The following is a 13,924-nucleotide window of genomic DNA, read 5'->3' as shown; positions in this document are numbered from 1 at the left end:
ATTCTTGTATCTCTCTTTTATTTTCTTATTCTTGATTGCTTGTTTGTGTTTGTTTCTTGTTTTACTTTCATATTTCTTCATTTAGTCGGATATTGATGCTTGTAGCTAGTTCGACGAAATCACTTCTTGAGTGCTTCTGCATCTGAACCCCAACACTATTCGGATCACCTTTCCATACTAAATTTGATTTAAATTGTATTCTTCGTCCATACATTCTGATATTAATTAAAGACATTTCTCACAATGTTATCTCCACAATCCACATCAAAATTCTAAGATAAATCAATTTGTGCTATATCTGTTATATTAAATATAAACAACTAGATTACATTACCTTTGCCTAAAAAAGGAAAGAACACAAATATTTCGTATGCAAATCTCAGCACAAATTGCTACCTTATTACAATTATTTTTCGTATGTAGATCAAGACTAACCCTATTTTATTAAATTGCATGATCCTGATTTGTACTGTTCTTTGAGACGGGGAGCTCTTGACCATTGATTTCCTCCCCTGTGCTCGGTGTTTTCTCCAAATTATCTCTTTGTTTTCCCCACAAAACACTGTAAAGACCTCCAACCATTAACAGCCCTCCTAAAACACTGCAAGAGAAAGGTGCACAGGTAATCAATGCAAATTTAGACCCAAGAATTAATAAGATACTACACACTAAAAATAAAATAAACAAACAGTATTACTAACATGAAACAACAGAATATTGAATCAAAAGAGGTGCACAATATCAAAGAAATTGCACCATGGCAAAAGTCACATGCTACTTCAGGAGCAAATAATGCATGCACTTCATATCTTCGTGCTAGTATATATATATGTAGTCGACAATTAGGAATTGTGAAGTAATAAAATAACATAATCTATACCTTCCTAACTTGATCATTTCGCCAAGAAAGAAAGAGGAGCAAGCAAGAGTAACTAGGAAAGACAATGGTTGCCAAATTGCAGTGAAGACAGGCCCTTTCTTCTCTAAGCACCATAATTGCAAGTAAAAAGCTAAACCAGAAACAATTATTCCCTGCAATTTTTCATTATTCTTGTTAGTAGTACAATATATAGAAGCATGCAACTTTACAAACAGGGTAAATTGGATGATATCCTAATTCGATAATGTATAATGTATAATGCGTCTGCATTTCAGGAATGAATTCCTAACAGCCAAACATTTTTGTCTTTGAAAGAGTATGCCATCTTTCACTTAATATACTCTTTGAGATATAGCAACTTAATTATGATTCATCCTATTTTCTCATTTGTAATTTTATTTATTCAAAAAACTAATTCATACAAGATGGCACAAAAATATATATATATGTAACTATACATATATTGTTATTTTGTTCTACTCTCATAAAGGGATCACCGGTATGGAAACAAATTAATACTGTGGATGAAACATAAGAATCATCAAAGATTCATACAAACCCCTACAATGTATAAATTTCCACTGGCTGCAAACGAGATTGGGTCTTGACAAAATTTTAGGAAAATAGAAGAAGTTAGTATTTCCATTGTTCACAATTAGTTTCTTTCTAATGATCATCTGAGGTTTTGCACAATAATTATTATGGAAATATTCCCAAAGAAAACAATAGAAATTTGAAAATATGTAGTCTTATTCTTTTGGAGAGTACCGAGTAAAGCACTGCAAGGAGAGAATCATCTATATGCAACTTCCATTTGTTGAAGTCTCTCTCAGCAATCAAAGCAACAAAAAATGATTGCATCGCGCCAAAAAATGTGCACAGTGTACTAAGCAGGAGCTTTGAGGGATATTCCTTCAAAACAGGTCCCTGTATATTTATGTAACTCAGTTTAGAGATGAACAATAGCAATAGTTATAACAACTATATATATATACAGCTAAATAAGGGTCATAATACAGAGATCCAACCCAAAACCAAACAATATTGGACAACTTGCAGTTCTGTGTTTTTTTTAAAGGATACAGGTTCACAATAATTTTCCAGTTTTTTTGTGTGGCATGTTTGTATGATATGTAACAACGATTCCAAACCCATCTCTCAAGGGTTAAAGTAATGTAATTATCATAACACGTCATAATATATTTATTATTACTTGATGGTCATTATTAGGATTATCTGTTACTTGAAAACAAAAAATGGTTATCTTAACTTACTAGGACAATTCTTTTGACGTATATACCCTGTAAAACAAAGAATTGTATTATCCAATTCCAACACAAAGATGGGTATATATCAAATATCCTCCATTTCACCTTAATTTCCAATTAAATTTGAAAAAAAAAAATCCAATCAGAAAGGTGTTTGGGTATTTAATGCAGAGAACGTAGGATATTCTTTACGGTGTTGGCACGTGTGTGTAATATTTTTCACTTACGGTATGCAATATATACAATTGATGTTTTATTGTAAAATTAATTATTCCTCTCTATTACCTGCAATATGACCCAGGAAGGCCAAGCAATTGTGAAAATAATCAAGATGAAAGTGCCAATGATCCACTCCAGTTTCGAGTGCGGTCCTTGTTTATTTTTGCTTCCATTTAGAAATGGCTGGTGATGGCTTACAAATTTTAAATTAGGTCCCTCATAAAAGGCCAGTATGAGAACTCCTGCTAGACAAAACACTATTCCCAGAATTTTCGCAATCCCTCTTATTTTCTTTAGTGTTACACTTTCCAATCTGTGAATTTTAGAACAAAATAAAAGAAAGAAAATTTATATCGACAGCATATTTTAAGCAACAAAAGATATAGTTAGAGCATAATATGAGTTGTAGATTTTAGGCGTTAAGTTCTAAAATAGAGCCATATTATAGTGGAGGCACAAAAATTGATCGAGCCCTTCCTCTCGCATCCTTGGAAATTTAGGTTTCAAGCTAAGTACCAGAAACTTAAGAAATTAGGACTTCAAGCGGGTTCACTTAATTTGAAATAGCACAAAAATTGGGATTAGAATGCAAAACATTGACAATTCCAAAAATTACTTCTTATATGTAAAATTGTAAAATCCCAACCTAGCTCCTCTGTGATAGTTAAGGCAAAGAAAATATATATGATAATGGAATCAAAGCTCTTTCAGTTGATTCCAAAATAATTAATTCGACCTCTTTAGGATGATAAACAATTATTTTATTACTTATTTTAAGGGTTATAAAAAATAACCCTTGGGTTTGATTAGGGAATGGATTGATGGCTGTTTGATTGTAGCTAGTAGGGATGCATTGTATGTTTGTTTTTCTTGTTATAAATGGAATGCAAACACAGCTAACCAATTTAAAAGGCTACTTATTATTCAAAAGCAAAATGTTTGTTTTTCTTGGACTTCATGCATCTGCAAAAATGCAATATATATATATTTTTTTGTTCAAGCAAGTACTGAAAAATCTGACAAATAACTGAACAAGTAGCAACTAAACAAAATAATATAATTACCGTAGTAATACAGCTAAAGTAAAAGTAACCACTGGAATTGCATTTGAGATGGCAGATGTAACAGTAGATGAGGTGAACTTAACACCAATTGCAAATATGTTCAGAATAAGTGTGACCCTGAAATTTTGATACATCAAGGTATATATTAACAAATTAACTGAAAGAATTTAAACACACTTAATTAACAGGAATATTGGATTGTGATGCATGCATATATAATTATATATATATACCCAAACAACGTAAGAAAGAAGATCTTGGCGGTTATTTTCCACGACAGCTGTGGTGCATTTTTCCTGTTCAGAATTTTGTTAGTAAAGAAAGAAACAGTGAAATGTTAAAGTAATTATTGCTCACAGCCCAATTAATTTTTCTAAGTAATAAAGGACTTAATTTCTTAAGAAATTATAACATATATACCTCCCAAAAACCAAGGCAAGCGGAACTAAGGCCAAGGTGCCAAAACATAATCTATAAAATGCGAAAATTGTTGTAGGCATCCCTCCATTTAAAGCATCTTTACAAAGAATGTTGTTTCCACCGTATATTAACTGGCACAAAACCACAACTATGTACACTTTGATCTCTTCCATCTTAATTAGCAGAACTTCACACCAAAGAACAATCTAGCTACTTTGCTGGCTAGCTTATATATATTATAATTAATAACAAAAGCAACGCTAGCTTTTTTAAAGTGGAGGGGAGGTATCTCTCTTTTTAACCCTAACTTGGAAATGCTCGACTTGATGACAGGGAGATATATACAAGTGTAAATTAACTTCTCCCTGATTGGGAATTGCGACAAGGCGGTATTGGTGTTGTTCTATTTGTATGAGAAACACACAAGGTGACGCTTTTGCAAAATATTCCCATTACTTTACCTATTTTTGACAACATGTAACAGTCTTAGTATTGGACTTAGTATATATATATTAATACAAACTAAATTCTGTTTTAAAATAAAAAAACAGAGAGAGAGCACCGAGAAAATACTTTAAATACGTCCACAAATTAAAATTTTGTTGTGCATGGTATATTAAAGTTTTTTTTGTACATGATTTATATTAAGAGATCAAAAATTTAAAGGTTCATTAATATCATTTCTACTTCTTCTTCGTCGTTGACTTTCTTGTTGTTTATTTTCAAGCATCAATTATTAATTAAGAGACTGAACGGAACGCATTGTGATGCGACCACAAACAAAAGATGAAAATTCTATTCTCAAAAAGTTAAAGGGCTAGATGGTATATTTCCCCTCAAATATCCTACGTACGTGCCAGGTGTTTCTAAACTTTTCACGCGTGGCAAGTTAATGCTGTTGAATTTGGATTGCGTGACGCAGTAGTCTGCTTCACAGTCAGTAACGGGTTCAAACTTCAAACCCGCGCTGCTTTCATCTGAGCCGTTCATTTTGATCCAACTTCTAAAGTTTACATAACCCGAAATTTTTATTAATATCCAAAAAAAATTCAAAATTTTCAAATCTATACCTCATTTGCAAAATTTTCGAAATCTATTCAAACCGAAAAATAATTTTCCATATTTAGGCATCCTCTTTCCGTGAAATAAATTTATTAAAAAGATTGCGACAAATAATCCGGATGAACATTTTTCAGGTCGGATTTTCTGTGGCTGTAAGAAAAATTCAAATATTTATTTGTCTGTTATTGAGAAAAAAATATTTTGGATCTGAGTTATTGAACACTTTTGAACTGAGATCAATAACTCAGATCTAAAATATTTTTAATTTTTTTCAGTAACACACAAAAAAATATTTTAATTTCTCTTACAACTACAAAAAATCCACCCTGAAAAATATTGATCCAAATTATTTGTCGCGGTATTTTTAATAAATTCAATTATATAGTATACGGTCTATTTTCAGAGAAATATAAAAATATTTCTAATATTTCAATACAAAAAATAAATAAATCATAATATTTTCTGTTTAATTAAAAGTAAAACAGAAAATCTTATAAATTATTTTTTTGGAAAGAGGATGTCCAAACCCGAAAAATTATTTTCAGGATCTAGTGGTTGGATCCAAAAAATAATTTTTCGATTTGAGCAATTTCAATTTTTTTTGTAAAATCTGTGCAGATTTGTAAATTTTGAATTTTTTATATTAATAAATATTTCGGTTGTTATCCAGTCAATAGAGGATTTCAAATTCCCTTCCTTGTTGAAACTTTTCCAGCCATTTTTATTAATATCCTTAAAAAAAAAGGAAAATTTTAAAAATGTCCATGTGTGTCATTTTTTTTTATTTCTGCCCCGACCGCCTGGGCTTCGGGCGGCCCAAAAAATTCAGTGGAGCGCCCCAGGGACAGGCGGCCCACATGACAAGTGAGGCGCCCCAGGGACGGGCGGCCCACATGTTAAGTGAGGCGCCCCAGGGACGGGCGGCTCACTACCCAGCTTGTTGTATTTTTTTTTTTTAATTTCTTTTTAATTATTTTCAATTAGCCATTTAACTGTACCCGTTATTATGTAATACTCATAAAATTAATTTTTAAATGTAGTTTGTTAAAAAGAAAAGATGTTAGTTTTTTAAATGGGAGTGTGGGTCGCAAATAAAAAGTACGGTTTGTTAAAAGCGCAACAATACACTTCAAGTCATTATATTGAAACTAAGAAATTATATTGAAACCATAGTTTTTATTTGCAACCCACACTTCCAGCAGACCGCCTGTGACAGGGGCGGTCCACTGCGGATACCTACAGTAAATGTACAGTGCGCTACAGTACGTGCAACAGTTACAGTAAATTCACTACAGTAAATTTGCAACAGTAATGACTAATTATTATATGACATAATTACGGCTACAGTAAATGTACAGTGCGCTACAGTGCATTGTAGTAAATTAGCTACAGTCAATTTGGAACAGTAACTACTAATTATCATAATTAAAAAAAAAAAAAACCTATTTAGCTGGAGAGAAGTTTCAAATCGCAGAGGGAAGAAGTTGACAAGAGCGAGAAAACAGGAAAAAAAAAGGTTAAATAAGTTGGCTTATGGGCCGCCCGTCCATGAGGCGCCTCATTTGGCATGTGGGCCGCCCGTCCCTGGGGCGCCTCACTTGTCATGTGGGCCGCATGTAGTGGGGGCGCTCCACTTAGTATTTTGGGCTGCCTGAAGCTCAGGCGGTCAAGGCAGAAATAAAAAAAAATGACACACAAGGTTATTTTTAAAATTAATTTTTTTTTAAATACAGAGATTTAAATCGTCATTTTTATTAAAGCCCAGGCGGTCAGGCCGGAACTTTTCTCAATACAGAGATTTAAATCGTCTACGTCGGGATTTGAGGAGTAGAAATAGGGTGCTCTTAAGTTAATTAATTTTTTTGGCGAACTAATACTAAAATCCATTAAATCCGTCGATGCATCTACGTGTGAAAATTTTAAACATTCAAATTAATTTAGTATAAAGTCAAGTGGTCAAAGTTATAGTGTTAATAAACTAATTTTAATGCATCCATTTTTTGAATATTTTTTTACTACTTGACTCTATGCAAAATTAATTTTAAAATTAAAAATTTTTACATGTAGATGCATCACTCGTAAAGTATGTAGATTTGAACAGTTCAGATTCGTCGTTTAAGACCGATTCGATGGATTTTAGATTTGAATTCATCAAGAAACTTGATGAACTTAAGAACACCCTAGTTCTACTCTTGAAATAGAATAGAATTAATAAAATCCTGCCGGTACAATAAACCTTAGTACATGTGATGTGACGATGTGAACCATAGTAAAGAAACCGAATCGTCTGCCCCCAGAGTCTCTGCGGGTGGGATCGGGGTGGGACCGGTTACTGTTTAGGGTTTAACTATTGTTACTGTTTTTAAATGGGGTCCCACCCGCAGAGACTCTCTGGGGGAAGGAATTTCCTGCCCCCCGGGAGGCAGACGATTCGGTCTCCCATAGTAAAATGTCTAGCCAAAAAACCTTAGTACATGGTTTGATAAATTAAATGTCCGTCAATAACCTAGTACTTTACATTTTTACTTTTTACACACCTAACCAACATTTATTAACACAGTATTTTTGCAATTGCCAACCATTTAAATATGGTGTGTATATATACTAGACAGTGTAAGAATTTTGACAATAAGTTCAAATAAAACTAAAAATTATAAAGTAAATTTGTAGGTATGTAATTGGACATAAAGATAGCTTTATCAAATGTCATGTAATTGAAGTAATATTTTATAATGCATTAACGACAATTAATTTCATGCGGTTGAAATTTAAATCACGGTGTGCGGTTAAATATATATCAAATCTTATTATATTTTGTAGTTGTACACATGATGTAATAATAATATATATCATATCACGTCTATAATGTTCAACTTTATGTAAGTTTTATTTTTAAATTATTAAAATTGTCAAAATAAATAATTGTTAAGTGATCCTCCGCATTAATTGAATCCACTTCAAGACATATTTATCAAATGTGGTTAATTAATTGATAAAGGTAAAAGTAAACTGTTAATTTTAATTAAATTGTGATAATTTATCAAATAATGTTCAAAGTAGATGTAGATCATATTGAGGTGTGCAGTGTGCATGCTAGCTCTATCAAATTAAAATAGCTAGAATGATGAAAAGTGCATATATATTTTTAAGAAATTTAAACAACATGGCCAAACATGTATATTACCCATAAATTAATTGTTTTCTGTTAATTGAAAACGCAAGAAAACAATTATTTAATTTGATGCATTACAGTCACAGTGCATTGGTGCACATTCACAGTGCATTGTACATTCACAGTGCATTGTACATGCATTAGATTAGATTGTTTGCGAATCTAATTTCTTTTATTCATGCATTACAGTCTACAGAGCACCTTTTATTCTCTTTACTTTACTAAAGATGAAAGTGGGAACATTTCCAAATTAACTACTGATATGAGCAAAGGCACAAATTTTAAGCACCTATGTATGTATGTATAAGATGTTAAAAATAAATGGTGCATATATAATACCTTTTGAGGTAGAGCAATTGAGCAAAGAGAAGAAGAATAAGCAAACTTCTTTTTATCGTCAACTTTTAATATTCTTTTACATAACAACAGAATATTGCTTCTTTTAATTATAATCTTAAACATCAGAAGAAAACTGTACCTCAAAAAGCCAGGTGAAATTAAGTTGTATCTCCCATGTAAAAAGCAAATTCGAAGGTGCTCTTTGTATAATTCTCTATAGGGACTGACTTGAAATTCGTACCAAATTAAAGGAACGATCCTAGGCCGTCCGTTTGTAATTTGCTTGAGTCAGTTACCTTACCTGGGTGCATGGTCCGAATTCCGTGGTCAACTACATCGTCCAGAAGTAGAACCCGACAAAAAAAAAGAAAAAAGAAATTAGACACGGTAGTCTAACTCTAACACGTCTCCCGTCGAATTAACATCCTCTCAGATATCTCATATTTTGCGTGACCTTTTGGAAAATCTCAACCGTTATACGCTATGCACGAATCTCAAAGCAGAAATAATACTGCCCAGGCTGCTCCCTTTCTTTAATTTCCTTCCCGTCCGCTCTCTTTCTTCTTTCTTTCTTCTTTCTTTCATCTCGCGCGCCTCGGTCATTTCGTTGAAACTTATCAGAAAGCATTGACGCGCGTCCTTTACCTGAGAAGCGAGAGAATACAATCTCCACGCCGCTCCTCTGATTTGGCATCAGTTCGATACTTCCATCTGATAATAAAAAGCGATGCTATTGGTGTTGAGGACAGAGACACGAGAAAGACTGATTGGAACTGAAGTGAAAAGCGAGAGTATTATGGATTGAAATTTGACATTGGGAGGAGGCAGTATGAAAATCACAGCTCAAAGATTGACATTTTTGTTTTGAGTGGTCGACAGTGGAGAGAAGGTACACTTCGTGATTCTGTTGGAGACTTGGAACTCCAAAAATTTTCGAAAAGAAATTGGAATTTGAGTGTTGGCGCTTCCATCCGTGCGAATAAGAACTAATTAATAGCGGACGAGAAGGTCATCAAGGGTGTTCGGATGTCTTGAAATTTGTCAGGAATGAGATTCACCGTTTAATTTACGGAAATCCATAGATGTAGATATGTACGAAAATGTATTGAATTGAATATTCCGTTGTATCATAAAATTAATTGTGAAAAATTTTATTTTTATTTTTAAAATACATAATATTATATAATTAGTCCTATTAATAAAAATAATTATTAGAATTAAATAGCGTTGATTAAAACAACATAACAATATTTATTCATTATTATTTCACAAAATAAAAATATTTATTTTTTAATAATTACATAAATTGTATATTTAATGACATGGATGAAAAAATGAAACGTATGTAATAAGTTATAATTTTTTTTTTATAAATGAAGAAATACTTTATTATCGAAACTAATTTTCTGAATAATAACTAATAGTTAGCATACAATAATATTTGGAAAAACAAATAATAATAGAAAATTATTATGATTTTTTATAATGATATTAAAATAATGACAAAAATCATTATTATTTTTTATAACGGAAAAGTATTATATTATAAAAATAAATTAATTAAATAAGAAGATATAATGGTAATAATTTGCTTCTTACTCATAAACAATTCGATAATATTTTTTTTATGATTTTCTTAAATACATGTATAATGAAAAAAATACTTCATCGTTCTATATTATAAATAATTACTAAAATACTGATATATATATATATAGAGTAAAGCTAATATACACTTAAGTGTACCGTACACTGAACTTTATGACTGTCAGATTTCTTTAAAAGTCGTGGTAGCACGACTTTTAAAGAAATCTGATGGCCCTAAGGTTAAGTGTACGGTACACTTGGTACACTTAAGTGCATATTAGCTTTACTCATATATATATATATATATATATATAGAGTACGGCTAACGTGCTTCCTCTAGCATATGGGCCGAAATGCTTATGGTGGAAATTTGAAATTTCAAAATCCAAAAAGTCGATCTGAACCGTTCATCTTCTTCTCCATATTAATATCTGCTTGGAGACCAAATTTTACATTTTTCTGAATTTTTTTATTATTTATTAAGCCATTTTGAAAATCGCTGATCCAACGGTAGCTTCTGATTTTTACTGTTTGGGAAGCCACCGTTGGATCAGCAATTTTCAATGTGGCTTAATAAATAGTAAAAAATTTCAGAAAAATGTAAAATTTGGTCTCCAAGCAGATATTAATATGGAGAAGAAGATGAACGGTTCAGATCGACTTTTTGGATTTTGAAATTTCAAATTTCCACCGGAAGCATTTCGGCCCATATGCTAGAGGAAGCGCGTTAGCCATACTCTATATATATATATATATATATATATATATATATATAGAGAGTAAGGTTACGGTGAGTTGCGAAGTAAAACACGTTTTTACTTCACGCAATATCTTTATTTTCAAAGTTCAAATAGCCGATCCAAATCGTTAGATGTTTAATCTATATTAAAATATGCTTGGAAACTAAATTTTACATTTTTTTGAATTTTTTTACTATTTATTATGCCACTTTGAAAATCTGAAAATCCGAGCGAACATTAAAAATTTCTGGACCGCTAGATCGACGATTTTCAAAGTGGCTTAATAAATAGTAAAAAAAATTCCAAAAAAATGTAAAATTTGGTCTCCTAGCACATTTTAATATGGAGATCATGTTGAGCGGTTCGGATCGACATTTTGAACTTTAAAATCGCAAAATATGAGCGTGAAGTAAAATAGTCGCTTTACTTCGCAACTCACCGTAGCCCAACTCTATATTTTTCTATGGTCCAGATTTGTCTGAAAACAACAATTTTCAATAAATCTAAAAAAATAGTAAAAAATTTCCAAAAAATATAAAATTTGGTCTCCAAACACATATTAATATGGAGAACAAGATGAACGGTTTGGATCGGTTATTTGGACTTCGAATCCAGTGATTGATAGTCCAATGTACAAAAGAGGCTATACATTTGTAAGGCGCAGAAAGTTGCACGGCGTCAGGTTAGCTAACGGTGCGGGTTTGTATTGATGGGTGAGTGGTGTTGGGGTTTACGCGGTGCTAACTGGAAACCCGTTTAGGCTTAAGTTGCGGAATGACCGTAGAACAAAAATTTCTACAGCCAACTTAAGCTCAGGATTAAACGGGGTATGTCAGGAAACTTTCCAAGGCGGTCCACCTTCAGTATTCCTTTGGCATCAAAACCCAATTTAATCCTTTTACAGATCTACTCCATGATTGATTTCTAAAACTTTAATCTACTTACCAATTAAATAGATTAATATAACATATTTATACCTTGTTTCCAAATCACAGTTGGAATGCAGACCGAGCGAGTAGAGCCTCACCAGGGAAGGAATCGACTCGGAGTATCACACGTGTGATACCTCTATCGGTTATCCACCAGGACTAACAGGAGAGCGGTTTGTTTCTTCTGCCAGAAATACCGTAAACTGCGAAATTCTGCAAAAACACTATTCATGGGGAAAAGACGAAAACCCGTAAACACGAATTTTCGGTTGCTCAGTTTCATCAATATGCAAAACTGACATACCGCTAAATTCGGTAAAATACTATTCATCGATCCCGTAAATATACTCCACAACAACCCGCAAGATTATACGTCTACTACGTATAACTTTCTTTTCTCAACCGAAACACTATTTGGGAGAGAAACCGAGAAAGAGAGAAAATACCGATCCGTTTCGACACGAAATCGGTATGAATGAATTAGTGATTTTTCTCTCTACATGCACCCCTCTATTTATAGGCTTTTGAGGAGGTTCGCAAAAGACCAAAATACCCCTCAACATATGCCTATTTACAAGATATGTCATTGATTGGATAAGGATGACATGTCATGTGGATAAGATCGATGACGTGTCATCTGGATAGGATCGATGACATGTCATGCGGATAAGCACGAATCTAAAAAGATCCGAATGCCCTCGGCCCGAATACAAATAATATTCGTATAATTATTCTGAACAATTATATATATTTTTCTTGCGGTTGTTGTTTCGGTAATTTATACAACGTGTCCTGCACATTTATAAATTAACCAGTTAACTTTTATACAGCGTGTCACACACGTTTATAAATTAACCAATGTTTTTGCTTGTTATTTTTACATAACATTTATAATTTAATTATAACACGTATAATTAATTATAACCATCTTACTATTGATCATAACCAATTTATAATCAATCACAATAAGATTCTCCGATTAAGTCCTATATGGTGTGACCCAATAAGATCTGTGTTATGTTGGTAAAGAGAGTTAAAACTGTTTTAACTTCTATAATCATGGGTGGCATCTGGCAACACATCATGACCATCCAATTACACAGATGATGCTGTACAGTACAATATCACGATCCAGTAAACAATTTACTTGTGTCTGTTCTTCTGTCTCATAGCTATCAGATTAGTTTCAAGGTAGATATGTGTCATCCTTGCTAACTGAATCTTTTCTTGATCTTGAGCAGATTATCAAATATAATTACTCTTGTAATTATACTGCTAGCAGATAATCTTACTTTATCAAGGGGCCCAGTGATGCTATAGCTCGTATAGAGATACGAGAGACAAGTAGTATTATTGGTAAACTATCACTTCCTCAGCTAAGCTATACATATGGAAAAGCTACCGTTATGACTGCTTTTTACGGACAGCGGTAGATAACAATCACACATACATATTTCTCAGTGGGAACGATAAATACCTCATACTGTAGAACGTGACACTGAATGAAAACATAAATGACACGAACACAATTCTATTTAATGTTTTATTCGGGGTCTGTCAAATACCATGTTCATAGAACATGTATCTATGTGATTAAAATGACATCTCGTGTCAGGTGGTTTGTAAAACTTAACCATCTTTTAATCCACATACTAACCTTATCGCGGTAATTAGTGTTCCTGCTAATTACCTTGGTCAGTGAATTTTTAAGAGTATATATTATCTATATTATGGAGTTTCACAATTTCAGTCATGAACTCGAAATGATCCATAAATTCAATAATACTCAAGGCAACAAAATGATATTAATCATCCAATTCATGAACAAAGCTTTATGATAAATTATCGTATTATTGACTTCTAAATTATTACACTAACAAGTGGAAATGCTCCCAGCTGGGTTCAATGCTCTGATTCATGGACAAATCACCGAAATCAGGGGAAGGCATTCACTCGGAATTTGCTTTCCGCTTCCTGCTGGTTCACCCCTTGTGACAACCTACGTTCATGATCAGTTGTCGCAGGTTTTATTATTTTCGATTGTGAGGACATTTTACTCCCGACGGGCGCAAGCCCTCGCCGTTAATTACATCAGAAAGACCTTTCGAGTCTATCTGAAGACCTCATGCATTCCGGGATGTATGCCTATTTGGATTGAACCGAATAATGGGGCTAAAAAGGGCTCATGTATGATTTACTCTGGTCATGCGGTTGGTTCTCATTTAACTTTGGACTTCTTTTTGG

General features: G+C 32.8%; 1 protein-coding gene across 1 annotated transcript; it reads right to left on the bottom strand.

Annotated features, from left to right (window-relative positions):
- Positions 1-444: 444 nt before the first annotated feature.
- Positions 445-4,024, bottom strand: LOC144562983 (WAT1-related protein At5g64700-like). Its single transcript, XM_078312355.1, has 7 exons — positions 3,852-4,024; positions 3,665-3,727; positions 3,432-3,548; positions 2,434-2,680; positions 1,649-1,807; positions 881-1,032; positions 445-601 (listed from the first exon to the last, which is right to left on the bottom strand). The coding sequence occupies exons 1-7, from the start codon at positions 4,022-4,024 to the stop codon at positions 445-447; spliced, it is 1,068 nt and encodes a 355-aa protein (XP_078168481.1).
- Positions 4,025-13,924: the final 9,900 nt, after the last annotated feature.

The sequence above is a fragment of the Carex rostrata genome, chromosome 12 (genome assembly GCF_964058835.1).
Source record: "Carex rostrata chromosome 12, lpCarRost1.2, whole genome shotgun sequence".
Taxonomy (NCBI): domain Eukaryota; kingdom Viridiplantae; phylum Streptophyta; class Magnoliopsida; order Poales; family Cyperaceae; genus Carex; species Carex rostrata.
Note: the sequence above shows the minus strand (reverse complement) of the source record. Positions and strands in the feature narration are given on the sequence as shown.